This window comes from Rhinichthys klamathensis, unplaced genomic scaffold (genome assembly GCF_029890125.1).
Source record: "Rhinichthys klamathensis goyatoka isolate OS25496 unplaced genomic scaffold, OSU_Roscu_1.1 h1tg000593l_1, whole genome shotgun sequence".
NCBI classification, from domain to species: Eukaryota; Metazoa; Chordata; class Actinopteri; order Cypriniformes; family Leuciscidae; genus Rhinichthys; species Rhinichthys klamathensis.
Window position 1 is genome coordinate 526,214 of NW_026607050.1, and position 27,528 is coordinate 553,741.

The 27,528-nt window shown below is 37.4% G+C and overlaps 1 protein-coding gene across 2 annotated transcripts in view; it reads left to right on the top strand.

Moving 5' to 3' along the window:
- Window positions 1-26,624, top strand: part of LOC130075625 (inactive ubiquitin carboxyl-terminal hydrolase 53-like) — a 55,967-nt gene extending 29,343 nt beyond the window's left edge. For both annotated transcript variants that reach the window (XM_056240348.1, XM_056240349.1), the window contains exons 12-18: window positions 460-609; window positions 6,116-6,250; window positions 12,204-12,900; window positions 14,585-14,652; window positions 23,771-23,822; window positions 24,984-25,690; window positions 26,254-26,624. In XM_056240348.1, coding sequence (XP_056096323.1) covers window positions 460-609; window positions 6,116-6,250; window positions 12,204-12,900; window positions 14,585-14,652; window positions 23,771-23,822; window positions 24,984-25,690; window positions 26,254-26,330 — 1,886 coding nt within the window. In that variant the 3' untranslated portion in view covers window positions 26,331-26,624. The remainder of the gene's footprint in view (window positions 1-459; window positions 610-6,115; window positions 6,251-12,203; window positions 12,901-14,584; window positions 14,653-23,770; window positions 23,823-24,983; window positions 25,691-26,253) is intronic.
- Window positions 26,625-27,528: the final 904 nt, after the last annotated feature.

A 27,528-nucleotide genomic window follows, 5' to 3' on the forward strand; every position in this document is an offset into this window, starting at 1 on the left:
GCAATTCAGTGTTTGCTTTTCACTGCAAGTTGTAAGTTGTAATCTGTATGTAACGGTGTACGTGACAAATAAAATCTTGAATCCTAAATCAATGCTTAACTAGTTCCACTAGTATTGGTAGTATGTAAACCTTGCACCACTTACAATGATGATTCACTACAAAACAAATTCATTTAGAAATAGCAATATTGTTTCTTCAAATTGTTAAACATTGTGATGGAGTCAAATCCGTGTGTTGATTAGGTGTTAGAGCCTGTATCCTTATTTTACTGAAAATCTTCATAAATGATAGTGCAAAATTAAATCATAAAGAATACAAGTTAGAGCCTTTGAAAGCTGTGGGTGTGTTCTTCCTTCCTTCCCTTCCCTTGTAATATACATATAAACAGATAGTAAAAAATAACTATCAGTAGTTCTTAAAGCATTTTGTTTTTTCAATTGAATTTTATTGTCTCTTAGGTACTCCTATACTGAGCGGTAAGAAGTTGGAGTTGACTCGAGAAAACTTGACTGCTTTCTTCTCGAATTATGGTACTGTGAAGCAGAAGTCTCAGCCTCCTTCTGTGTTCAGTCGTGGCAGTAACCAGACCAGTGGCGGCAGAGGGCCAGGTAAAAAAAAACACACAAAACACTTCAAACTACTTCAACTATAAAATTTGAGGTGTTCATATTTTATGTCACTGCATCTCACAGTGACTTACTGCTTATAACTAGGACTATTATTCACTTTCATGCAGCAACTGCATTCATATTTTTCCATAGATGGAAAAATATGAATCCATATTCCATATTCCATATTTTTTGAGCATAGATCTGAACTTAAATGGCTGTAATTGATGAATGCTTTGGAATAGTCCTTATAAGTTTACTGTAAAACAAACCTTTATTTTATTTTATATAGAACATGTATTTTACAAAATAAGTTATATATAAGTCTAAATTTGCTAGAAAATCAAAGCCATGTCTAACCAAGTTGTGTTCCAAATTTGAAGGTGATATCACAAAAATTGAGCCTGCTAAAAGGTTTTTAAAGGTGCAAAACGCAAGTCTTTGAGTTTTTGCAGAACTACGGCCCCTCTGGCAATAAGCGAAACTGCAACCAATTCTGATTGTACATGTATCTAGCTTACGCTAAAGCATTACACATTTTACTAGGGCTGTTTTCGACTAAGGATTTTCATAGTCGAATCTGATTCGTTAGATTTTGCCGTAGTCGAACCTGTTTTTTTTTTTTTTTTTTTTTTTTAGATAGCAGCTAGACGTTCGGTTGAATAACTGTTCGTCTGTTCTAGGACAACTCGCTCTACGTTTATTTAAAATGAACAGCAAGACAACTAGAAGTCGAATGTGCTTTCCATTAAATGAATCCTTAACAGAAAAAAAAAAAAAAAACGTTGCAATGAACGTGCTTTGTTTTAAAGGTGCCCTAGAATGTATTTTTTTATTATTTTATAATGTTTCCTGGGTTACCCTTATAATGTTAGTATGTTTTTTAGATAAAAAATAATCATAATTTAGAAATAAATGGCATTTTTCCCAGCCTGCTTTTAGCCTCTGATTTGAACACTCTGTTTGAAGGGGCGTGTCTCTGTGGGATTCAGTGTAACCGCGGCCACTGCTGTGATTGGCTGACATGCTTGCATTATGAAATAGCTACGCATTACATGTGAAACTCTCTCCCGAATACTTTTACTACTGCTATTATACGTTTTTACTATAACAGCTATCGAGATTAACGAATCGTGAGATGTTTTTAAAGTATTTAGATCTATTCCCATCACATAAAATGTTGCCGTGATGAGCATTGAGCAGATGACAGTGTTGATCGCGAGAATGAAGATCTTATCATTGCAAAGCAGTTTCTGCACTCTCTCTGCTTTCACCAATGCAAACACGATCATGTAAATACAGTAAGAGCTTCGTTGTGCAGTAACGTGCATCATTGATTTCATAACGAGTTTGGCAAGTGTCCAGATAAACTCGCGCTGTGTGGAAAGATTGTTCTTTGATCGCTTTCTGTATATAATTTGTTCACAATTTAAATACGATTATTTTCATCCTACTAAAAGAAACGATGTGAAGCTGATATTTTAGTCACTGGCTTGACTTACTGATGCATAAACAGTATTGAACGATTTTGAGAGAAAGATTACCTATCTGAACTTGAACAATTACACATCAGAAAGTGTTGCTTGGTAGCTCGATCCGAGGCCAGCTCTGTATTGGCCCAAGTTGAGGAAACAGTTGGTGAAATGTTTGGAAATTTCCAGAGAAAATAAAATTAACCCATTGTTTCTTCAGAGGCTCAGATGAAGGAACTAAAAAATACTTTTGTGTTCATGTGTAAATCCACACTGAGCAACTGCCATGCTTCGGCTGTGCAGTTCCGCCTGGCATTGAGGGCTGGCATAATGCAAATATTTGGAGGCGTACATATTAATGATCCCGACTATTGCGTCACAGTCGGTATTGTGTGGAGAACCGACCGTTTTTCAGGGGTGTTTTTCATAAACGTGAATTAAATGAGAACGCGAAAACAGTCCAGTTTGAGATTCACTCTATGTCATGTCCATGCACTGAACTCTTGTTATTTGACTATACCAAGGTAAATTCAATTTTGAATTATAGGTCACCTTTAAATAAATCACACACAGTAAACAAAACCTTAACAAAAAAAACTTTGCAATGAACTTTGCATTTTAGACGCGCAAACTGCGAGCCGGTGCGGTGAGACGTAGCCTACATGCTCGGGCAGATTCGGCTTGAAGTCGTTCATCCTCGGATGCGGCGTCGCGCGCGCTGTTACAAAAAAAGCTGTGCACACAGCCAAGCGAAATGGGGTCTTTCCGGTCTTGCGCACCCAACGCGTCATTTTTTGCCGTGCGCACCTTGCGCTCGTGCGGACGCGTCGAGTATAAACAAGGCTTTACTCCGTGTCAGCGCGCGCTCTGATCGGTAAAGGTGCACAGACCTCTCCCGAATCATCTCCAGCACTCAGCCTCCGATCGCAGCGCTAACTCCGGCTCCGCTTCCCTCGTAAGATGATATTAGTATTTAAACATTCTCAATGATAAAAAATGTTTGTAAAAAATATTTGAATAGCACGGTTTTGCCGGTTATAGAGTTCTAATGACGGTGTTCAACTATAACCGCCGGTCTCACGGTTATATAATAACCGTCACACCCCTATTGATAACACTTCCCTACTATTCGCCTATGAGGTTCACAGTCGAATCAGACCTCTCCGAATCGAATCGTCGAATCCTCGACTATTAGAAGTCAGCCCTACATTTTACGCATCGTCATTTGTTGTCATACATAGATTGGCCGTATCAAATATTAGAGACTGGGCTATATCTTACCGTTTTATCAAAAAAAAAGCCAACTGAGGATCCCGTTTGAGACCAAGAGCAGACCGGAGATCTCTCCATTTGTTGAATGCCTTCCCGAGGTTGACTCTCGTCTTACTCCGACGCCTGTCTGACTCCAATTTGGACCTTTTGGTGGCACTAGACAAAATTTTTCTTTTCTTTACTTTACGTGGAGTTTGCGTTGGGGTTTGGAATGGACTACAAGCCGGTCTCTTTGAATCCATCTTCTACCTTTAACGCACGAGTTGTCTTCGCTGATGCGGAGAATAGCGGCGCCGGCGAATACACAAACCTGCGAGACATAGCCTGGTGAGCGTGAACGCGCATGACGTCACGCCCAGTCTCAAATTCGAGCCCGAATCCCTCTTATATATTTTACTGTACAGGATTATAGAGGCAATCTCAGTGCGCAGAGAAGGGCTCATTCAGCCCATCAGGCAGTTCTTTAAGCATGTATAGGATAGAAAAACAGGTATTTTTAACATGAAAAGTTGCGCAATGCACCTTTAAAGTACCGTTATGGTACGGCAATGTCTAATTTCAAGTTTTGAGTGTAAAATACATGACAATTAAAATATGTGATAGAGAAATAAGTCAATAAAAAAAGAAAAACGTGATAAGTGTCCAGCTACTCTGAAAGTTAACAGGATAATTAAGAACCTCACAAGATAATATCACGATTTCTATTCTAATTTGATTAATTGTGCGGCCCTAGTTACAACAGAAGGACAAATATTTGTACCTCTTTAAAAGGCAAGAACAAATGTCTCTTCTCAAGATTGTGACCCAAAATACCCAAGAATTGCCTTGATTTACCTGTTTCAGCCATCTCAAATCTCATGCCTTTTTCATGAACGGTGCAGTGGTCAAAATGTTCTCTGTTGGAGGCAACACCGTTCCCCCGCAAAGTGTTTTAATACCCAGAGGATCAGAGAGAGAAGTACAGGATGTTTGAAGAAAGACAGACAAGAAAGACCTGCAGGGAGACGTATCGCCTCGTGCTCCAGTAGCCCACATTCCACTCTTATTACAAACCATAATGGCTCGATGCGTCTCTTTTTATTGCTGAAATTTCCTCTCCACTAAAAGCTCTTAGATCAACTTTGTAATGGCTTTCTGTCCTTAGGCAGTGAAAATATTCCCTTTGGCTTGGGGAAGTAGCTCATAAAGTCGTGCAAAATGAGTATCGTCTTATAGCCCTCAGCGATTCAGGTGGAAGATGCAATTCGAAATAAGTTTTAATAAAATGTGACATTAACTTACACTGCCAGTTTGTGCCAAGTCATTGCAATAAGTTTATTTCATGGACATGTTTACTTGTTTTGACAGTATTTTTAGGCAGTCTGAATCTAATATATCGTGGCCCCAGAAAGTCTTTATTCCTAAATCACACATGATGTATGAATGCCACTGCATTTGATTATAAAACAATATCAAATATTTTTTCTCAGAACTAATTTCACTTTTTTGAGCCATGTAGTTATGTTTTTTTTTTTTTATTTTTTTTTTTTAGTTTGTTTTGAATTTGTTTACGGTTTTGTTTAACAGACGCTTTTATCATATGTGACTTGTAAGAGGAACAAACACAACAATATTCGTAATGTACAATGTTTGCCTTTGTTTGGTTTTACATTTATGCATTAGCAGATGCTTTCAGATGCTTTTTTTTATCCTAAGCAACATGGAAAAAGATGAACAAAAGCAACAATATTCATAATATAGTGGGGTTTTTTTTTTTTGCTTTTACTTTTTTTTAGCTTTGTTATGCTTTTTGTTTTACAATTGTGCATTTAGCAGATGCTTTTATCCTAAGTGTCTTGCAAAAGAGGAACAAACGCAACAATCAATATTCGTTATATAAAATGTTTGGCTTTGGGTTTTTTGTTTTAGATTTATGCATTTAGCATATGCATTTTTATCCTAAGCAACATGAAAAAGAGAAACAAAAGCAACAATATTTGTAATATACAGCATTTTGTTTTGTTTCTAATGTGGTTTAGATGTCCAAGTACATATTGGGGCCACTGTTAGTGTAAACTTTACAAAGTTCAGAAGGAGATCTGTATCTTAAGTATGTTTTGGAATGTAAGATGCGATCGCTGATGTTTTTTCAGCTGTATCTAGAAACCCCTCGCTAAGAGACTGTTATGTGACTGCCTTGTGTTTGAGTGCAAGAAACGTCCTTTCTCTTTTTGTTATCTGTCTCTCTCTCACTCTTTTGCTCTCTTGTAACACTTCACTGCTTTTCTCCTCCAGCACAGCAAAAAAAAAAAAAACTGAAACACACACACACATTGATTGCCGTTAAGGCTCTACTGTCCTTCCCAGAAGCCTCAGGGGTGTATTTAAAGAGTGCAGAGGCCACACTTTCTCTCACCATCCCAATGATCCTTACCTTCAAGTGTACTCTAATGCTTTATTTGAAGGGTGCTGCATATGGATTTTACAGCTGACCCATAAAACATACTTGACAGTGTTTTTAATGGCTGCATTAACATTTCAGAATTCCTGTAGAAAAAGTGCTAGATTTAGACCTTGATATATGATCATTTATAGTAAAGCTAATGAATTCAAGCTATATAGTTTTTAATACCTCCGAGGTACCTCCATATTAGCAGAAACCTCATTTAGCAGGATTTTTCTGGAACAGTGAATTTTAATAGTAAACTATTGCTTAAATTTGTAGAATTACATCTCTAGTGAAAGTGCTACATTTAACCATATCTGTGTTGCTTGTCTTACAGTGAAGATGAACTTGGATCCAAAGAGTCGATTTAGAGAGATTTTGAGGGAGCTGCCGAAAGAAGGCCGTCCCATCAACCTTATCAAGAAGGACTCGGACCGGTCACAGGCAAGACCAGAAACACTGCGGAACCGGGGTAAGCATGTTACATTTTGAGTGTTTTATGTACAAATATTTAAATAAAACGCCAGGCACTGTTGCAGCACCTCTCTGCCCAGTCTGTCAGTAACACTCTGTTTAGTTCTTGTCTCTATGAAGCCCCTCCTTCTGAAAAGTGTAATCCGCTCTGATTGGTCATCTGGACCAGTGTGTTGTTTTTGGACAACCGCTTCAAGCATGTTTCGGAAATGTCCCTTACCATAACCGCAAGTTCCAATACACTACTAATGCAACTCAACCTGACCTCGCCCCTTTATTTTATGTAAATTATTTAAATGAGGAATATTGTGACGTGTGTGTGTTCCCGTGTGTTACTGATATAGACAGTGTTTGGAATAACGCCGTTTAAAAGAACGGCGTTAGGTAACGACGTTATTTTTTCAGTAACGGGGTAATCTAACTAATTACTTTTTCCGTCGTTACAACGCCGTTAACGTTACTGGACGTTAAATGCGGTGCGTTACTATTGAAATGTGTGGGGGACAGAGACGCATTCGGAAGTGCACCTTCAGAAGTGCTGGGTACAACGACGCAATATACGTAAATATACGGTTAGTAAAAAATATACTAATGTCATAGAACGGATACCTAATACAAATAAATAAAACATATCCAGTTAACTAGCAGAGCATTCATTTAGTTCGCTATTAAATAAGAGATCTAGCGCTTAAATCTGTTGTTTTTGAGATCCAGCTGAGCGCTGGTGCTGCTGCGATCAGTGTCATGGATACAGTTGTTCTCTTGTGGCTCGCGGCGCGCGCAGTCTTCACTCGGACGCGCGCTTCAATCTATCGCCGTTGCGGAGACTATTCATTCCGGTGAAATCACAAAATAAAATGCACACAAACGTGTCCCTGCTTGATCTAGATATATAGATACAGCTATATCTAGGAGCTAAAGTTCAATCTTTAAAAGCACTCCATCTTGTTAAACTGTTTACTTTTTTAATGAAGATAAAGAAATACAGCAGCCTATGTCTTCCAGACTATTTATCTCAGGTTGTTAGAGTTTGTTTGATTTATTTAATTTGCTACAGTTACTGCAAACACACTTTATATTATTTAACTGTTTACTTTTGAAGAAAATACTTGAAGTACAGAATGTCTACCAGACCAGTTGTCTGACATTGGGAGTTTGATTTATTTCAGTAAGAATTTGTAGTTTAAAAGTTTACTTTTGTTGTGAACAAAACACTTGGAAGTACAGGTTGTTAACTTGACCAGTTGTCTCAGGTTGAGAGAGTTTGATTTAATTCGCTAGAGTTAAATGCACTTTATATGGTGTAACTGTTTACTTTTCTTGAGGTGCAGGATAAACCTCTTGCCGACGTGCAATAAATATCGAAAGTTACGTACAAACACGTCTGTTCTACTCATTTCAACTGACTTGTGAAAACTGCTAAAAAAAAATCCAAATTCTTTGACATATAGCAACTTTTTTTTTTAACAGTAACGCAAATAGTTACATTCCCTGGTAACGAGTTACTTTTATTATAGGGTAATTCAGTTACTAACTCAGTTACTTTTTGGAACAAGTAGTGAGTAACTATAACTAATTACTTTTTTAAAGTAACGTTCCCAACACTGCATAGCTCCTTTTGGAGTGACTTTGTGCTTTGTAACTTTGGATAATTTTTGATGCTCAAACAGCAAAGAAAGCACACTAAAGAATGTATTTTCAACATGTATTATTGAATGTATTATAATTCAGTAAAAAAAAGAATAATAGGTCCTCTTTAAATATCTGCTCCGTCCTCCTTAGAGAAGCACATATGTGTGGTTGTTACACTCTGGGCTTTTAGCAGAGCTTTGGAGTGGAATAAACTAGCTCACAGTGCTCTGCTGGTCCTTATGTAACCCAGGGTCAGCGAGAAGTGTTAAAAACACAGATTACTTCTGACGTGTGCTCCATCCTCACGCTGAGTATTGTAATCTCTGTAACGGTTCCTCAGTCTAGCTTGCGCTGAGCGACCAGCTCTTTTTTTTTTTTTGAGCTCAAATTAATAATGGGTCAAACTGGGTGATGGAGTTATATTTTTAATATTGTCATGCACCTCTAAACTGAGAGTTCAGTAGATGGTAATGTAGTATTTTTATTAGGATTTCATATTCATTTTTATTTTAAATTAATCAGTCCTGCCATAGTCAGTAGAATAAACCAGATGACTGACAGCTATTGTATGTCCGCTTGAGTACAAGTAGAAGTACTGGAAAATAATATGGCTTAAGTAAGAGTAAATAAGTACTCTGCTGAAAAACTACTCAAGATGTGAGCATTATGGAGTGCTAAACACTGACTCATGTAATGTCTGTTTCATTCATACTGGAAGCCAGAGTGTGCCCTCACACTGAGAGTCCACAAGTGAGCTTTACCATTAAAGGAATAGTTCACTTAAAAATGAAAATTCTGCCATCATATACTCACCCTCAAGTTGTTTCAAACCTTTATGAATTTCTTTCTTCTGCTGAACACAAAAGAAGATATTTTGAAGAATGTCGGTAACCAGACAGTTGTGGGACCCCATTGACTTCCATAGTATTTTTTTTTTTCATACTATGCACCACTTGCATAACCACACTAATGCTGGATGAGGTCAGAGATACTCACTCAAAGGGCCATAAAGGCTTTGCTGAAGCCTTTCTAATGAAACATGTTCATCAGATCAAGTCATCTGTTTTAGAAAAGATTGCTTGCTGAAAAGTAAGGACATCAGTTGTTTGTCTGAAGAGTGTGTGTGCAAAGACAAGTATGAGCTCAAAGGAATAATAAAATAAATAAATAAAAATAATTTACTCACCCTCATTTCATTCCAAACTCGTATGGCTTGCTTTTTTATGTGGAATACAAGAGGAATTTTGCGTAATGTTTTGGCTTCGTTAGATGGAAAAGAGTGGGTTAGTTCATCCAAAAATGAAAATGATCCCATTATTTACTCACCATCAAGCCATCCTAGGTGTATATGACTTTCTTCTTATATATTAAGTTAAATAAAAAAAATAAAACCTTGCTCTTCCAAGCTTTATAATGGGAGTGAATAGTACCTGAGATTTTGAAGCCCCAAAAAAGCTCATCCATCCATCATAAAACTAATCCATACGGCTCCAGGGGTTAATAAAGACCTTCTGAAGTGAAGCGATGCGTTTTTGTAAGAAAAATATTCATATTTATAAACTATAATCATTGGCTTCCGGTAACGGAGTCGAGTTCCTGCGGAAGAGTGACCTCTGATCAAGTTGCAATCAGTTCATTTCAAATGCATTAATTTTTAAATGTAATATCAAATAACACACTACAGTTAAAATTATAATCAAGTACTTTATATGTGCTTTAGTATGTTAGTCAGCACATCAAAATTAGTGTACTTTAAAATACGACAAAAGACAATGATTTGAAATGTATTTTGACAAATGACATTAAGTCATGAAAGTTTACTCTCATTAAGTACAATTAAGTGGCCTCATTAATGTTATATTTTCTGTAGGTAGTTTATGTAATATACAGTAACACTATTTCAGTGTCCTTGTTACATATGTTACATGTGCTTACTGTAGTAAAAACAGTACATTATGCATAATTACATGCAACGAATCCTAAACCAATCCATTCTCCTAACTCTAATTATATAAGTAGATTGTTATTTATTATTACTCTGTACATAAATGTATAGTTACACTGTAACAAAGACGCCTTAAAAAAGTGTAACCAAATTTATTTTTAAGATGTTAAGTACACTACAATTGTACATTTCAATACAATTAAGAAGACTTATTGTATGGCACATTGGACAGTGCACATAACTGGGCCATATAGACATGAGCTTATGGGGATCACAAAGTCATTTCCTCATGTGCAATGAAACTGGTTCACCATATTGTGCAAGTGTCATGTGACCAACATTACCATCTCCTTTTATTGCTCATAAGCAGTAAAAGTGTGGTTTGCAAGCCAAGCTGCTTGACTTTGCTTTACCCTTTTTAAGTATGTATATGGCTTACTAATGGCTTTTTAGCCTTCAGCGTGTAGATCTCTGACCAAACTGCCTTCATCTTGTAGAAAGTTAGCCGTGTAGGCTGTTTGAGAATTCATTATGCCAGATAATTAGCATTTTCAGTGTGTGTGATGACCGCGAGTCAAAGTTACATTAACATCTAATGAGACGATGCTGTTTTTTAAAGCTCATAGTGCATAACGATATAGGTACTTGGCACTAGGTGGAATGGCACTATAGCAGTATGGATTTGCACTGCCGTGAAATTTCTATGCCACTGTGCCAATATCAGCACTGTTCTGCCTAAAGACAGTCACACTTCCACCTTCACAAGAAGAAAGGTCATCCAGGCTGTTAGTGCAACCTCGCATATGTCGGAGATGGATGATTCTGGCCTGTAGGCTGGAAGCAGCATCTGTGCATTGTTTGTGTAATGTAAATGAACAATTTAATTACACAGCCAACTTTGAGAGTGAACCAGGACTACATTCACACAGTTGCAATATACACTTATTAGTCCGGTTTGGAAAGCCAAGTACAGTTTATATACAGTGTGGTCATGAAAGATTGACAACTCTTAAGTGCTGAACAGTTTAGAATTCATTCTTTCTTGAAATACTGAAGTGTATATTTTTCCATTTTAAAATGCATGTATTTCAAATAAAGTTTATAATATTAAAGGGGTGGTATAATGCCCTTTCCACAAGATGTAAAATAAGTCCCCAGAATGTGTATGTGACGTTTTACCTCAAAATACCCCACATATATTTTATATAGCATGTTAAAATTGTCACTTTTTGAGGGTGAGCAAAAACGCACAGTTTGTGTCTGTCCCTTTAAATGCAAATGAGCTGCTGCTCCCAGCACAGGGGGCGGAGCTACAACAGTTTGTGTCCTTTTACCTCACACAAACATTGACATTTTCAGTGCATGTCTATGTTCAAACCTGAGTCAGACAATAATGGAGAGACTCAAGAAGATGTGACATGTAGAACCATTTCTGAATGGTTAGTTGATGAATTTAGGTAGCTTATGTGTTAAATTGATTAGCATATTCTGTCATGGTAATCTATAAATCGTGTTCCCGGCGGCGGGGTTTATGTAAATTTTAGGGTTGGTGATGTCACTAACCCGGGAGGAATTTTGTTGTAGTCCTTAAAAAACGATTTCTTTAAAAGCAAATATCTTCCTTTGCTATGAACTTTGAGCTTCGTAATTCTGCAGACGTTGTTTTTTGCTCAAACAGCAACATTACACACTAACTAAAGTTAAAAAAGTGAAGTCATAATCAACCACCCCTTTAAATAAAATATTTTTTTTTAAATCTAATATGAATTATTAATAACTGTAAGTCATACCACATGACATTTTAACAACCTGAACTAACATTTCAAATTATCTCATATATATATATATTATTTATTTATTTATTAATTTTTTACCTTGACACCAAGTCCCCTATGATATCGTATTTATTTTTGTTTTCTTACATTTTTCTGCATGTTGGATGCACTGCATGACTTAAGCTATGATATAAATAAAATACATTTTGTAATGTAATAATAAAAAAGAAAAGAAATCTAAGAAACTAAGAACTAGTTCTCTACTAAAACTAAGAACTAAGATTTTTTTTTTCTTCAATGTGATATTGTATCACCCTGACAAGGGTAAAAACATTTTATTTTAGCAGAGATTTAATCAAGTTGTTGTATGTATTAACTGCTTTTTTGATGTATTTTTTTAATGTGTTAATGGATCCATCTAAATAAATAGTTACATGTCATGACACATCTGATAACTCTATTCACTGTGTATTATACAATAAATATTAGACCCCACTGAAGACAACCACACTGCGGGTATCTTCAGTGCCAGTTGGGTGAATTAGTAGGTTAAATTTCCGCAGAATCGAGCAGTTTGTAACTCTGCATCTCATCCCCAGACTCAGCGCCTGAGAAGCCTTACGCACGCTCACTATCTCCTCCTGAGAATGGCTTCAAGAATCTGGAGTCACGACTGTACAGCAGCCAAGGCCGAGGTCGGACGAAAGCGGAGCGCTGGCCTGTTACGGCCACTCACTACAACCACGAACCACGCTCTCAACCTCAGCCTCGCGTCCCGCTTCATCCCCCCGCAGAGCATCGTCCTCGAAGGTTAGAAGTCGGCAACGGCTACGAGACGGACAGCAGTCAGGGCTCTCGCAGCCGAGCCAATCGTGCGTGGAGGCCGATGCGAGAGGCACTCAATGTCGACAGCGTACTAAACACTGATGATAATCAAAACTCCCACAACTCTCGCAGACAGACCTTTAACCAGGAGAGCGAAGAGTTGCCATGGGGCCGACGTGAAGAACGCAAACCCAAGAGTTTAATGACTATTTATGAGGACGAGCTGAAGCAGGACATGGGAAGCAGGAGCTCGCTGGAATCAGAGGGTCGAGGACTTCCAGAGGCGGACAGGGTTAAAACAAGCGTCAACAACCTCAACATTCGGACTGATAACTGGAAAATCCAGCGCACTGAATCTGGATACGAAAGCAGTGATCGTCTCAGCAATAGCTCAGCCAATCTGGACTCTCCTGTGGTGGAGAACTTGAGCAACAAAGAAATGCAATCCATACCCGAACCAAACCTTTCCAGGTAAGAACTAAAGTAATCCTTAATCAGGAAGAGCATCAAGACATATGCATTTAAGCAAGGCACATTGGGTGATAAATGTCACTACAGTACTGACATAAATCTGATTTACAAGACAAGAAATCAACATGAATTCAATACTAATTAGGGAGATTTCATGCACTCAGTTGTTTTAGGCCACAGAAAGGAGATTCACCGACAAGAAAAAGCAGGATTTATTTAAAGGGAAAGTTCACCCAAAAATGAAAATTCTGTCATTAATTACGTTCCAAACCCGTAAGACTTTCGCTCATCTTCGGAACACAAATGAAGATCTTTTTGTTGAAATCTGAGCGATTTCTGTCCCTCCATTGACAGCTACGCAACTACCACTTTGGACACTTCAAAAAGTTCATAAAGAGATCTTAAAACTAATCCATATGAATTGAGCGGTTTAGTCCAAATTTTCTAAAGAGACACGATCGCTTTGTATGATGAACAGATTGAATTTGGGCTGTCAATAGAGGGACAGAAAGCTCTCCGATTTTATCAAAAAGATCTTCATTTGTGTTCCGAAGATGAACAAAAGTCTTAAATGACAGAATTTTCATTTTTGGGTGAACTATCCCTTTAATAAAAAAAAATTTGATTATTTTTTAATATACACTACTGTTCAAAAGTTTGGGCCCTTTTTTTCTAATATTTCTTTTGTAGCAAGGACACATTCATTTGATTAGCCTAGACAGTGAAGACATTGATTAACTTTCTACATTAACTTTCTATCCATCAAAAAAGTCACGGTTTCCACAAAAGTATGTATTACTAATATTATGTATGTTTTAAAATATTATGTATATTAAGGGTTTTTTTAAAGCAGCAAATTAGCATGTTATGATTTTTGAAGGATCATGTGAGATTGAATACTGGAGTAATTATGCTAATATCAGCCTAAGTTATCAGCCTAAAATAAAAAAAATACTTTTCAGAAGCATTTTTAAAAAATCGTTCCGATTTTTTGGACATAAGTGTCTAGAGTAATCGTTTGTTTGTTTGTTTGCTTGTCTTTTTAAACCAAGTAAACAACATGCAAGATATGCCTATGAACAGTGTTGTGTTCAAGCTGTGTCGGCAAAGAATACTTTTCAATGTTTTTCTTTGTCAGATAAGGTATCAAATTCTTGTGTAGCTGTGCATATCTTGTTGTCATTGTGAATCAGAGTACACCATGTAGCAGTAATGTGAGGTGGAGGTGTTTACGTCATTGTTTAAGGTCTTAAAAAGGTTAGGCTTGGGAAGAACTAATGTGGTCTGACTAAAGAACTGGTCACACTAGATGCAGCTGTTCTTAACTCAAATTTAACTTGTTTAATAGTTTAAAGGGATAGTTCACATTCTGTCAAAACAATTTTCATTTTTGGGTGAACTATCACTTTAAGTATGAAGTTTGCATTAAACTTATATATTACTTTTGTGTGACAGAGCCAAAATTAGAGTTTTGTCCATGTTTGATTTTTAGCCAAGTTTAGGCGTTTAGATCCACTTTAGAACTTCTTTTCATTTTACACATTCATCAATATTTCAAGCTCACCAAATGTGAACTTAAAATGATGACGTGAATGGAGCACAAAATGTAGTATAACCACCCCTTAAGCCAAACGCAACTTTGCATATACAACATTGCTGAGTTCAATGCATTGTGTATTTTTAGGGACCTAAACTTCCAAAGGAGGTATGAAGATTCAAAGGCTGAGATCTCATCTTCGTCCATCTTCTACGGTAAGAACCCTCAGAGGCTTCTCGGTTAAAAGTGTTATCAGAAATTGCCTTTTCAAATCTAGTATGCTGCCTATGTAGCAGCTGCCTTCTAAGGCATGTTAACCATCATGGAACCTCATATGTGGATCAGTGGAATTATAGTATTTGTTCATGTTTTGAGTTAGCTTTTATTTTAATATTGTATGTGTAATGTTGTAAAGCAGAAGTTTAGCTGAAGGTAGCTGAATTTTATGTTCGTTTGCCTTTCTTTTTTATCTTTTTTTACATTTTATTTTAGTACTTAAACTTATTTCCATTAGTTCCCAAGGCAATATTTCAGATTTTTTAATTTTTTTTTATTATTTGATTTTAGCTTTATCTCAATTACCAATAATCGTTTTAGTTGACAATACCATCACTGACATTGATTTTTGAATGTTAGCATGCTGCAAAAATATGTTTGATGTTAGCATGGAAAACGAGTGCAAAGTGTGTACGGTATTTTGTCAACCTCTCACCCTTTGAAAGATCTCCCCACAGAGGCTGGAGGTCGATTAAAACCCCACTCAGAGTGTTAAACAACCGCTATAGTCAGCTTAATACAGAAGTAATGATAAGAGCAGACAATTATTCATTAACTAACCTAAAATTTTGTTCAGCTGTTTTTAATGGTAAAGAAATCACAATAAGAGTTCGAACCTCAACTGTACCGTGAAAACCAGCGTCGTTATTTTTATTATTCAAAATCATTCATTAATTGAAACAAACTTTAACTAAAATTATAAATATTAAATCAAAAACTTGAACATAAAAAACTTCAAATGAAAATTGAAGTTTTGCCCTGGGAACTAAAATTAAACTAAAATTACTAGACCTTAAATAAAAATAAATTAAAGCTAATTAGAAATATAAAAACAATTGGGAAAAGCACATAACAAAATTACTAAAACAGACTAAAATGAAAACAAAATAAAGCTTATTAAAAATATGAATAAATAATATATAAATATATGTAATATGGCAGTGCGCGCATCACATGACCCGTCACGGCTGTTATCAGCACTCTCATTCCAGATGAACTGGTGAAGTGAAGGGTGCACATGGGGTCGTGTTTGGGGACGAATCATTTGTCCTGGTTGTCAGCGCTGGGAGCTGTTTGTGTATGCGTGAGTGTGTTGTGATGGCCGGGGTGGGGGTCTATTTACCCCGCTGTAGGTGGTTTATGGGCTGAAGAAGTGAAGCAGAAAGGACAGCTCTCAGGCTGTGTCCTCTCGCTCGCCTTTAAGGGTGTTCCACTGCGACTCGAGCGTTGAAGTGTTCACCGCCTTGGGAAATAATGGCTGTGCGTTCTTTTGACGGTAAATGAGTTGGGGGTCTTAGACAGTGAGAGATGCATGATGTTTATAATTTGTCAGACCCAGATGGCAGTCATTTAAACAGTAATACAATTCAGATATGTTTCTTTTTTTTTTTTTTTTTTGCTGCAATATTACATTACATTTCATATCTAGTTGTATTTCAAAATTGATTTGACAGTCCTTTCCAAATGTCAGCTTGGAATTGGTTCAAATGTGCTGTGTGTGTTGCCTTTTTAAACTGGCCTGATTCCAGTTGCCAATGGAGCAGAAATCATAAAAGTAAAATAAGAGAAAGTGTATTAAATAAACCTGACTACTACTACAAAATTAAATTAATATTAAATTGCCCCTCGTATGCAATGATTTCTGCTTTTGTTTTGGACATATGGTTTATATGCATCCAAGGTCAAAAAACACTTTTTAATTTTCTTATATTATACACTGCACATCACCTAATTTCTCAGAGAGCCTAAAATGACTTGTTCGAAGATTCGATCTCTCTAAACCCCACCTTTCCAAGAGCCTACTCTGCTCTGATTGGTCAGATGGCCCAGTCTGTTGTGATTAGTTGACCACAGTGCATGTCGGAAAACAAACAACCATTACCATATTTGAATTTCAGCTCTGGATCTTCCTCAGTGCTTGATACAGCGATTCTTACAGTAACAATTGCGTTGTTTTTTCCATATGGTCTTTCCGTATAGTGATCCGCATTCTTCTGAAGTGTATGCAAAGTGGATCTGCTCTCGCAGCGCAGAAAACAGCGTCTTCTCAACATGTCGACAACATGAAACAAACCCTTCCAGTCTCAGAAACAATATACACTCACCTAAAGGATTATTAGGAACACCTGTTCAATTTCTCATTAATGCAATTATCTAATCAACCAATCACATGGCAGTGGCTTCAATGCATTTAGGGGTGTGGTCCTGGTCAAGACAATCTCCTGAACTCCAAACTGAATGTCAGAATGGGAAAGAAAGGTGATTTAAGCAATTTTGAGCGTGGCATGGTTGTTGGTGCCAGATGGGCCGGTCTGAGTATCTCACAATCTGCTCAGTTACTGGGATTTTCACGCACAACCATTTCTAGGGTTTACAAAGAATGGTGTGAAAAGGGAAAAACATCCAGTATGCGGCAGTCCTGTGGGCGAAAATATCTTGTTGATGCTAGAGGTCAGAGGAAAATGGGCCGACTGATTCAAGCTGATAGAAGAGCAACTTTGACTGAAATAACCACTCGTTACAACCGAGGTATGCAGCAAAGCATTTGTGAAGCCACAACACGCACAACCTTGAGGCGGATGGGCTACAACAGCAGAAGACTCCACCGGGTACCACTCATCTCCACTACAAATAGGAAAAAAAGGCTACAATTTGCAAGAGCTCACCAAAATTGGACAGTTGAAGACTGGAAAAATGTTGCCTGGTCTGATGAGTCTTGATTTCTGTTGAGACATTCAGATGGTAGAGTCAGAATTTGGCGTAAACAGAATGAGAACATGGATCCATCATGCCTTGTTACCACTGTGCAGGCTGGTGGTGGTGGTGTAATGGTGTGGGGGATGTTTTCTTGGCACACTTTAGGCCCCTTAGTGCCAATTGGGCATCGTTTAAATGCCACGGCCTACCTGAGCATTGTTTCTGACCATGTCCATCCCTTTATGGCCACCATGTACCCATCCTCTGATGGCTACTTCCAGCAGGATAATGCACCATGTCACAAAGCTCGAATCATTTCAAATTGGTTTCTTGAACATGACAATGAGTTCACTGTACTAAAATGGCCCCCACAGTCACCAGATCTCAACCCAATAGAGCATCTTTGGGATGTGGTGGAACGGGAGCTTCGTGCCCTGGATGTGCATCCCACAAATCTCCATCAACTGCAAGATGCTATCCTATCAATATGGGCCAACATTTCTAAAGAATGCTTTCAGCACCTTGTTGAATCAATGCCACGTAGAATTAAGGCAGTTCTGAAGGCGAAAGGGGGTCAAACACAGTATTAGTATGGTGTTCCTAATAATCCTTTAGGTGAGTGTATATAATATAAAATAGTTATATATAGATTCAAATATTTTAATAATTGATAGTTACACCGTTTTTAATCATTATAATAATACGTTTAAATATAATGATTGAATTAAATGGCAGCACAAGCTAAACATTTAACACAACTTAGTTTTTTTTTTTACTTTTGATCCACTAAAAATCACCTGATCGCAAAAATAATTAGTTTGAAGACGCTGCTTGGAATGACATTTGATCTAAAGCAATTGACTTCATACATTTTTAAGTGTGACTTGCACGCTGAGATAACTTTTTTTTGGCCGCTCTTCCTGTGTTCATATTGCAAAGGAAGGAAATGTCAAATCCCATGTTAACAACCCAAGCTTTCAGTAAACAGCGCAGTTGAACATTGTCCTTGTTTGTGCATTGCAGAGGGCTTTTTAAGAGCTGTTGGCAGGATGTGCTTTCTCTTGCTCATAAATGGAAACGGTCTCATTGTCTCTGTAGTCCTCTTGTTCAGTATCAGTGCTGTGCTCAAGTTTTTAGTGTGCCGTGTGCGCTTTGTGTCCCATAAGATGCCTGTAAAGGTCAGACCAGCAGGAGTTGCTGATAGTTCAGTGTGTTGAACAGACGAACCCATGACAGTTGATCTTCCTGTCAGGGCTGCTGTTTGCTCTGAATGGTTTCACAGAGACTCGCTGTTCTCCCTCTGCAGACACACACACACACACACACACATATGCATGCTAACATTGCTGAGTGTCATGACATTGATGTGTAATTTACACTGAACCAAAGTCTGAAATCCTTACATAAAACTTGATCTTTGTTCTTTTGCTGCCTTCAGCAATGCAAATCTAGTTTTTAATGCGATGTTGCATGTCAGCTAAATGAGCCTAATCCTTAAAACTAAATGAAGACATCGCTGTCTGTTATTTCGAGAATGGCCCGGCCCATTTACTTTGATGTTTGGGCCAATAAATGTGAAAGTATGAATATGCTAGAGAGATTGTAGCATGGCATTTCCTGTATGGCACATTAAACCATAAAGAGATGTTCTCTAAGTAGCATTTAAGAGAGATCTTGTTGCACTGTGGAAAATATTTATTCTTAGACATCAGGAAATAGTTTGGCAGATCCAGTTCAGTCTTGTCTAATGCGATTCATATCTATACAAATTTATATTTGCAAGTATTACTTTACTAGATTAATGTAGCTGTAATACGCAGTGTTGGGTAAGTCACTCTAAAAAAGTCATTAATTACTAGCTACTAATTACAGTTCATCAAGGATAGACATGAAACTGCTTATTCTTTCAAATAAATAATTAAAAATTGTATAAAAGTATTTAAAGGAAGGTTACATTAACACATAGGCATTACATTTTGATGTTTAATTCACTATAGTTTTACATAGAATTGTTCTATAGCCAGTGTTTAATGCAATTACATCAGAAGTAACTGGAATTAAATGACAGAAAAATCAAGCGTAATCTTTCTTTACTAATTCAACTTTCTTCTACTAATTAAATTACAGTAATTAATTACTTGGTAATGCATACACCATATATATACTGGTAATATGTTACCACACACTTTTTAATTGTAATCTCCAAAGCTAACAGTGTGTTCCAGCTAAGCCCTCTAGTCCATTGGATTCTGCTGCTGATTTGTTTGGGTCTGATTCACTCGACTATCGAGCCTGGAGAACAACAGGTGTGTGTTACATTGTGAGTTTAACACCACTCCCGAGCTCTACCTCAGCTTCTGAAACCAGTCTGACTGCACATGTGATGGCCGTCTAAGCTCGTTCCCCCACGTGTCAGCATCAGTTAGGCAAGCCAATGATTTTACAATCATTTTAAAAAAGCAATTTTATGCAGTGTTGTAATTTGTAGCTAAAACTATTGGTAACACTTTACAATAATGCTTCATTTGTTAACATTAGTTAACTACATTAGTTAACTTGAACTAACAATGAACAATACTTCTACAGCATTTATGAGTCTCAACGTTTTTATTAATTAACATTAACAAAGGTTAATAAATACTGTAAAAATACATTTCTCATTGTTAGTTCATGTTAGTTAATGCATTAACTAATGTTAACAAATGAGGCCTGATTAAAAAGTGTTAGCAAACTATTAAATTTTTACAAATTATTTCGGTTAGTTGCACACATTTCTCGTTTTCATTTCTAGTTTCGTTGGAGTACTAAAACTAATACTTAAAATACAGTAGAAATATATATATATATATATATATATAAAAACAAGCACATTACAAATATGCTTAAACTAAATATAAAAAACAAAAAAAATAAAAGCTAATGCAAAATATTAATAAATGCTATAATAGTATATAAGTAATACTAAAATAACCGATTTTATGACACCAGCTGGTGATGTGCTCGTTTTTATTTAACCAACCAGAATGTTACTCAGGTTATTCATCACAGTTTTATTTTAGTTAGTCATAACAAATCGAATCTGATCACGATTATCTTTTATTAGTGGTGTTTATAAAGGCAAGAATCACTCGTACTTTGAGTTTGGAACACTGAATACTTTTTGTCATATATATAATCATCCCTCACTGTTTGCAGACATGAAAGATTATGATATCAAATCATGTGGCTTCTTGAAAAGAGATGCTGGGTTTTTTTCTAAACAATTGGATTTACAATATTTGCTTGGTGGAAGATTAAACGAAGGAAAGAAATCCCCCAAACTTGCACTGATGGAGGGAGCCGTCATATCAAGGGTCCAGAATGTCATATTAGGGGTGGTGGTTTCTTTTGGACTTGTTTTTATTTATTTATTTATTTATTTGTTTTCTGCTCCAACATTGCAAGTCATGGCCATCAAATGGAGGTTCTTCTCATGAGGCTTAACAGCTTAAACACGACAGGCTTGAAAAAACAGAAAATGGGGTCTAAAGTCCAATCCTCTCATAATTGCATGCTAGCCAAAGGGATTTAGTTGTTAATGCGCTGGGGGAAAAAATAACAGAAGGAAGGGAAAGGCAATGTGTGCTGATACATCTCTCTCACACACACACACACACACACACACACACACACAGTCACTGCTGGCTGAATCTCAGGGGGCTCGAGCTCAGGGCAACCACTGTGCTCAGATTCAAAGACAAACCGCCGATCCCATGAAGAAAAGGAAGTGTAGGACTAATTAAAGAGTTCATTTGCCAATTTCTTCTTTTTTTTTTTATTCTTTTTTTATGATAGTAAAAGTATGCATTATCAGAGTAATGTATTGTTGCAGTTCAGCTTCAGTATGTGTTTTTTTTATTTTTGAAAATTATATTAATGGGATGTTATAGCAATCAAAGTATGACTCGCTGAACTTTTACAGCTAAACAAATTTGAAATCCTTATGATGGACTTGTCTACCCAGTAATGTGAAGATTTTATCTTTAGCTCCCTCTAGTGTTTCATTTTCATTCTTATTTTCTTTATATAACTCACCGGCCACTTTATTAGGTACACATTGCTAGTACCTTTAGAACTGCCTTAATTCTTGGTGGCCTAGATTCAATAAGGTGCTGAAAACATTCCTAAGATATTTTGGTCCATATTGTCTTGATAGCATCACGCGGTTGATGCAGATTTGTCGAATCTCCTGTTCCACCACATCCCGAAGCTGCTCTATTGGATTGAGATCTGGTGACTGTGGAGGCCATTTTAGTACAGTGAACTCATTATCATGTTCAAGAAACCAGTTTGAGATGATTTGAGCTTTGTGACATGACGTGTTATCCTGCTGGAAGTAGCCATCAGAGGATGAGAACACTGGTCATTAAGGGATGGACATGGTCAGCAACAATACTCAGGTAGATTGTGGTTTTAAACAATGCTCAGTTGGTACTAAGGGGCCTAAAGTGAGCCAAGAAAACATCCCCCACACATTACACCACCACCAGTCTGAACCATTAGCCGCGTTTCCACTGCCGGGCTAGGGCCGGGCCAGGGCTAACAGCGAGCCGAGCCGAGCCAGTGGCCTCGGACCTCAAGCACCGAGCTTTGTACGTTGTAAGTTACCCTTTCTTCTGCCCAAATGCTCAGAAGAGCTTTGGTATCTTCGACAGACCAACACAAGCGATTCTCCATTTCGAGCAGCGATTATTTAGCGCGATATAAAAAAAATGAAATGTGCATCTTGCTTCAGATCATAACGTTCCATAACACTGATAAACTCCGCCTTTTACCTTGACCACGCCTCTAGCCCGAGCTGGCCCGCTTTGGCCCAAGGTATTCGACAGGCCAGAAATCCTGGCCGTTGGCCCAGAGTAAGCCCCGATCAAGCCCCGGAAGTGACAGTGGAAACGCGACTGGCCCTGGCACGCACTAGCACGGCTCGGCCCTGGCCCGGCAGTGGAAACGCGGCTATGATACAAGGCGGGATTGATCCACGCTTTCGTGTTGTTTATGCCATATTCTGACCCTATCATGCAGCAGAAATCGAGACTCATCAAACCAGGCGACATTTTCCTATCTTTTATTGTCCAATTTTGGTGAGCCTGTGTGAATTGTTGCTTCTGCTGCTGTAGCTCTTCTGCTTCAAGATTGGATGTGTTGTGCGTTTAGAGATGCTCTTCTGAAGACCTCAGTTGTAACGAGTGGATATTTGAGTTACTGCTGCCTTTCTATCCACTGGAACCAGTCTGGTTATTGGACTGGATATTTTATCTTTTTCGTACCATTCTCTGCAAACCCTTGAGCATTCTCTGAAAATCCTGGTTTTGTGCATGAAAATCCCAGTAGATCAGCAATGGTCTGAAATACTCAGACCAGCCCGTCTGGCACCAACAACCATGCCACGTTAAAGTCACTTAAATCACCTTTCCTTCCCCGTTCTGATGCTCAGTTTGAACTTCAGCAGATCGCCTTGACCATGTCTACATGCCTAAACGCATTGAGTTGCTGTCACGTGATTGCTCATTATTGCAAATATCTGATCAGCCGGTTGAACAGGTGTACCTAATAAAATGGCCAGTGAGTGTAAATATGCATACAATTTAATTTAGTCAACTTTTAGAAGTGTACTAGCATTAAAAATGGTCTCAAAGTTTGGTCTGAAGTCGAAAAAATAAATGTTTGATTTCCTGAAAGCTTTAAGTAGCTATTCTATCATTCCTTGGAAAACTGCAGTTGTTTTGAGGTTTCTGCACAGTGGTGCTGTCTTCCCTGACAATCTCACTGTTATTCCGTGCACCATTGCTTGTGAATGTGTTCCCAGCATGCAGCCGTGTGGTCACCTGACAGCTAGTCAGATTTAAAGGTGCGGTCACTACAGCAACACATTGAAAGCTTTACTGTTTTCTCTTTAGAACCCAAGGTCTCTGACTCACTGACCACTTGGCATGGGCACTTTTATGATCGCGTTTACCCCTTGAGCTCATTGTTAACAAGCCATTGGCGCGCACAGAGAAGCTGGTTTGAACCGGACGGCCCAGCCTGGGCCCTTTCTCTTTGGACTTGTGCACTTCAGACAGGCCCAGAGCCCCCGCTGAGCACTGCCCGCCAGATGCCCCACTGAGAGACATCCTCACTGAACCCCACCTCTTACATAACACGTCTGCACCGTCAATGTTACAGCTGGGAGTGGACAGCCTCAGTCTGTCTGGAGATATTCTGTCTTTTCACATTATTTTTCATTTGAGATGTACATTTTATAAACGATAACTACACATTAAAGGATGCATGATGCAACTATACATAAAACATTAATGCTTTGAATCATTTATCTTATAGGTGACTACCAAAAGAAAGCACACGATCGTTCCATGAGTCCTGTTATTCCAAGGTTAGTTATTTGGAAATATGAATGCATGAAGCTTTGAAGCTTTTCCATGCTATTTTGTGTGTACTTTCCATATACAGAAATGTTCAGTTGTATAAAACCATAAACACATCGTCCCAAAATGTATTTAAGCCACACTTGTACTTAAAAATCGAATATATATATATATATATAAGTAGCTATTATATATTTCTCTCTGTAATGCAATGCATTTGAACATTTTGAAGTGTCACTTAAGTGCCTAAATACTTTTTGTCATGTTAGGGCATAATTCTGTTCTTAATTGCAATTATGCATTGCAATTAAGGTCATTGATGGAAATGTTTCAGTATAGTTTATTGCAGTGTCTACTCTTGTGAAAAAGAAGTATACTTTAGCACATGTTTGAAAAAGAGTTCACATGGACATAATATACTTTAAAACAACATAATTGCTTGAAATTGATCTGGTGTTTTGGACCCTTCATTGCATGTTAATTGCAATTAAGTGAAAATGTATTAGTTTAAAGTTCAGCTAATTGCATTTAATAAAAGTTTGGAGTGATTTTGACCCACTTAAGTAGGACTTAACCACATATGTATTAAATTTCATAATTACTTCTACACTTCTATTGACTTTGAAATATAGTTAAAGTGCACTCCCGAATGTACTGACAAGCATTGATGGTAAACAAAATATACTTTAATGTAATTTCTATTGAAACTTTTATGTCACGTATTTGAAAGTTGAAGTTTAGTACAGTTAAAATATATGGATTTAAATGATAAATGTTATTATTTATAAATAAATGTAATATCGAATAACATACTACAGTTAAAATTCTAATCAATTACTTTGTGCTTCAGTATCTTAGTCAACAATAAAAAAAAAGTGTACTTCTTTAAAGCACGAGAAAGGATTATTAAAACGATCTAAAATGTACATGTATATAAAACTTTTAATTTGACATTATTACAAAGTACACTTTTTAAAAATGTAAAGAAACATTTAACACAAGTCATTTAACTGGCCTATTATTTGATATAATATTATCTGGAAGTATAATTTTTTTACTTTTAAGATTTGAAGTACACTACAATTAAGCACACTTCTTTTTCACTCGGGTCATATGGGCAATTATAAGGTAGTTATTAAATATAAACCGACCTATGTTTCCTCCTGCAGAGGGCAAGCTTTTAGATACATTCCTAGTAAGGAGAAGATGGAAAAGACTGAGGTAGAACGACCACGTGTGGTAAACGGGAACCCCATCCCTCCTTATTTCACCAAGACCAGCAGTTCGGAGTGGAACAGCTCCGATGACCTAGCCGGTCCCTTTTCCGAGCAGGAGGATTCGTCGTCACATGCCGACATGCCTCCTCAGGTTCCCTCTCGGACTTCATCTCACGCCGCAGGTCCACCGTTGCCTCCAAAACCACATATCTTGAGTTCAGAGAACCGACGACACCTCCAGCAAGATCCCTGCCCACCCAGTCCTCAGCGCTCGGCCCTGTCCCAGAGCGTCCAGCAGAAGTGGCTGGAGAACTCGCCTGAATCGCACATGAACTCGTCGGACACGAGCTCCAAGTCTGGCTCCTCTGATCAGGAGAGGAATGATCTGTCAGCTAGTGAGGGTGAGGAGAAGTTCTCCATCTTTCCTAAGCCTGTGGTCGGCTCTCCTGGGATCCCCACCACTTATTTCTCTGTGGATAACTGCATGACGGACACTTACCGTGCCAAGTACTATAAAAAGAGACCCGGGCTTCATGTGGTGGTCGACTCCAGAGCCGGGGATCACACCTCATCTGGTGAAAGTGATTATGGGGAAAGAGTGTCACCATCTTCTTCAGAAACACAGGCACCATCGCACACCAGAGTCATAGCTAGCGCAGGTAATGAGTCTCAAATACATATACACCTCATGGTATAGATAGACCAAAAGACAAACAAATAGATAGACGATGGTATAGATGGATGGATAGATCAGGTTCTCTGATGCTGATTAATGGTCACATGACATGCAGTTAAACAAATAAAATGTGTGTTTAGTATGTTGATTTGTCTTTATTTATCTTTATTTGGCAATTCTATGATTGAATTATTTATTAGCTTTTTATGAACTCACTAACCAGAGTTCCTTCACAAACCAGAGTTGGAGAAACCCTGAATCCCTTTTTCTTTTTTTATATCAATATGGTAATAATAAGATTGCCCTATTCAAATCAATATTAATGAGTTGGGTTAAAAGTAACCAGAAAGTAGTCAGAATACTATACCTAAAATGTATTACCAACTACAATTCCCATCCAATCTGTATCGGACTACAATTTGTACGTAATCTACCCAACACTGTGTAGATATTTTACTGATAGACATTCTTATGAGCTGCCAGGAATAAAGTTGGACTTTTAACACTAGTCTGATAATACTGATATAATGTTCTTTTTCCTTTCAGCTCATGCTTCCAGTAAACCCACTGCAAAATGGAACCCCGTTTCAGTGAAAGGACTGGATGAACACGGCTTTCTATGACATCAGGTGTCATGTGTGAAACACACAGCGCTAGTGATGAAGCGTGGACGCTGAGATCACTGGATGTTCAATGGCCTTCTCTTAGAACATGTCCTTCTACACTTTGGGTTGCGTGTGGCAGTATCAAACTGTACATTTGCACATTTTCAAGCCAAAAGAGAACAATATTACCTAACTTAGAAGAAAATATTCCATAGCACTCCGAAGGCTCAAATGTATTTGATGACTAACTAATTAAGAATAACAAAATTAACAAAAGTGAAAGAATAAGAGTGATGGATTGTCTTCCGACCCCACGGTTTCTGTTCACTGCTTCTGATTTTCTCTTAAATTGTTTAACGTTTCGATTGCTTTTGGACGGCAGAGCTGCTAAAGGATTTGATTGTATTTTCAGAGGGTGAAGCTGCTAAATGTGAAACCATTCCTGTATTTGGTAAGAACTCGTTTAAATGATTCATGGCCTTTTTTGTCGGTTTAGGTGTGTGATATCTATTTTTTTATTTTATTAAATGAGTCCCTGGTCAGTTATTAAAATGGGCCATTTTAAATATTGTCACCCTTCTATCATGTTGTTTTTCAACCAATGTGCACAGAAATCATGGACACTGGAGATCGAAATGTATGTCATTTGTTTGTAAATGGTGGAACTTGACTTTATTTGGGCACATGAAATGTTTTTTGTTTTTTTCATATTTGGAACAAGTTGTACATTGTCATTTAGTTTTTATTTGTATGATATTTTGTATATTGCTTGGCAGAACACTGAATAGTGCCTTATTTTATACGTAAAGATGGGATAAAGGTGTTTTTATCTTATGTTAACTTTTATAATATTGTAGTTCATTTTGGTTAAGAACTTTTAATAAACTGATTTATTTAAGCATAACATGGTTGCCTAATTTGTGTGAATATTACACAATATACACTAAGACGCTTCTTTTAAAAACATTTGAATGTTATTCTCACCAAGGCTGTATTTATTTGATAAAAAAAAATACAGTAAAACAGTAATAGTGAAATATTATTTAAAAAAAATTCAAATAACCATTTTATATTTGAATATATTTTAAAAATGTAATTTATTCCTGTGACGTAAAGCTGAATTTTTTCAGAATCATTTCTCCAGTCTTCAGTGTCACATGATTCTTCAGAAATGATTCTAATATGCTGATTTGCTGCTCTAGAAACATTCATTATT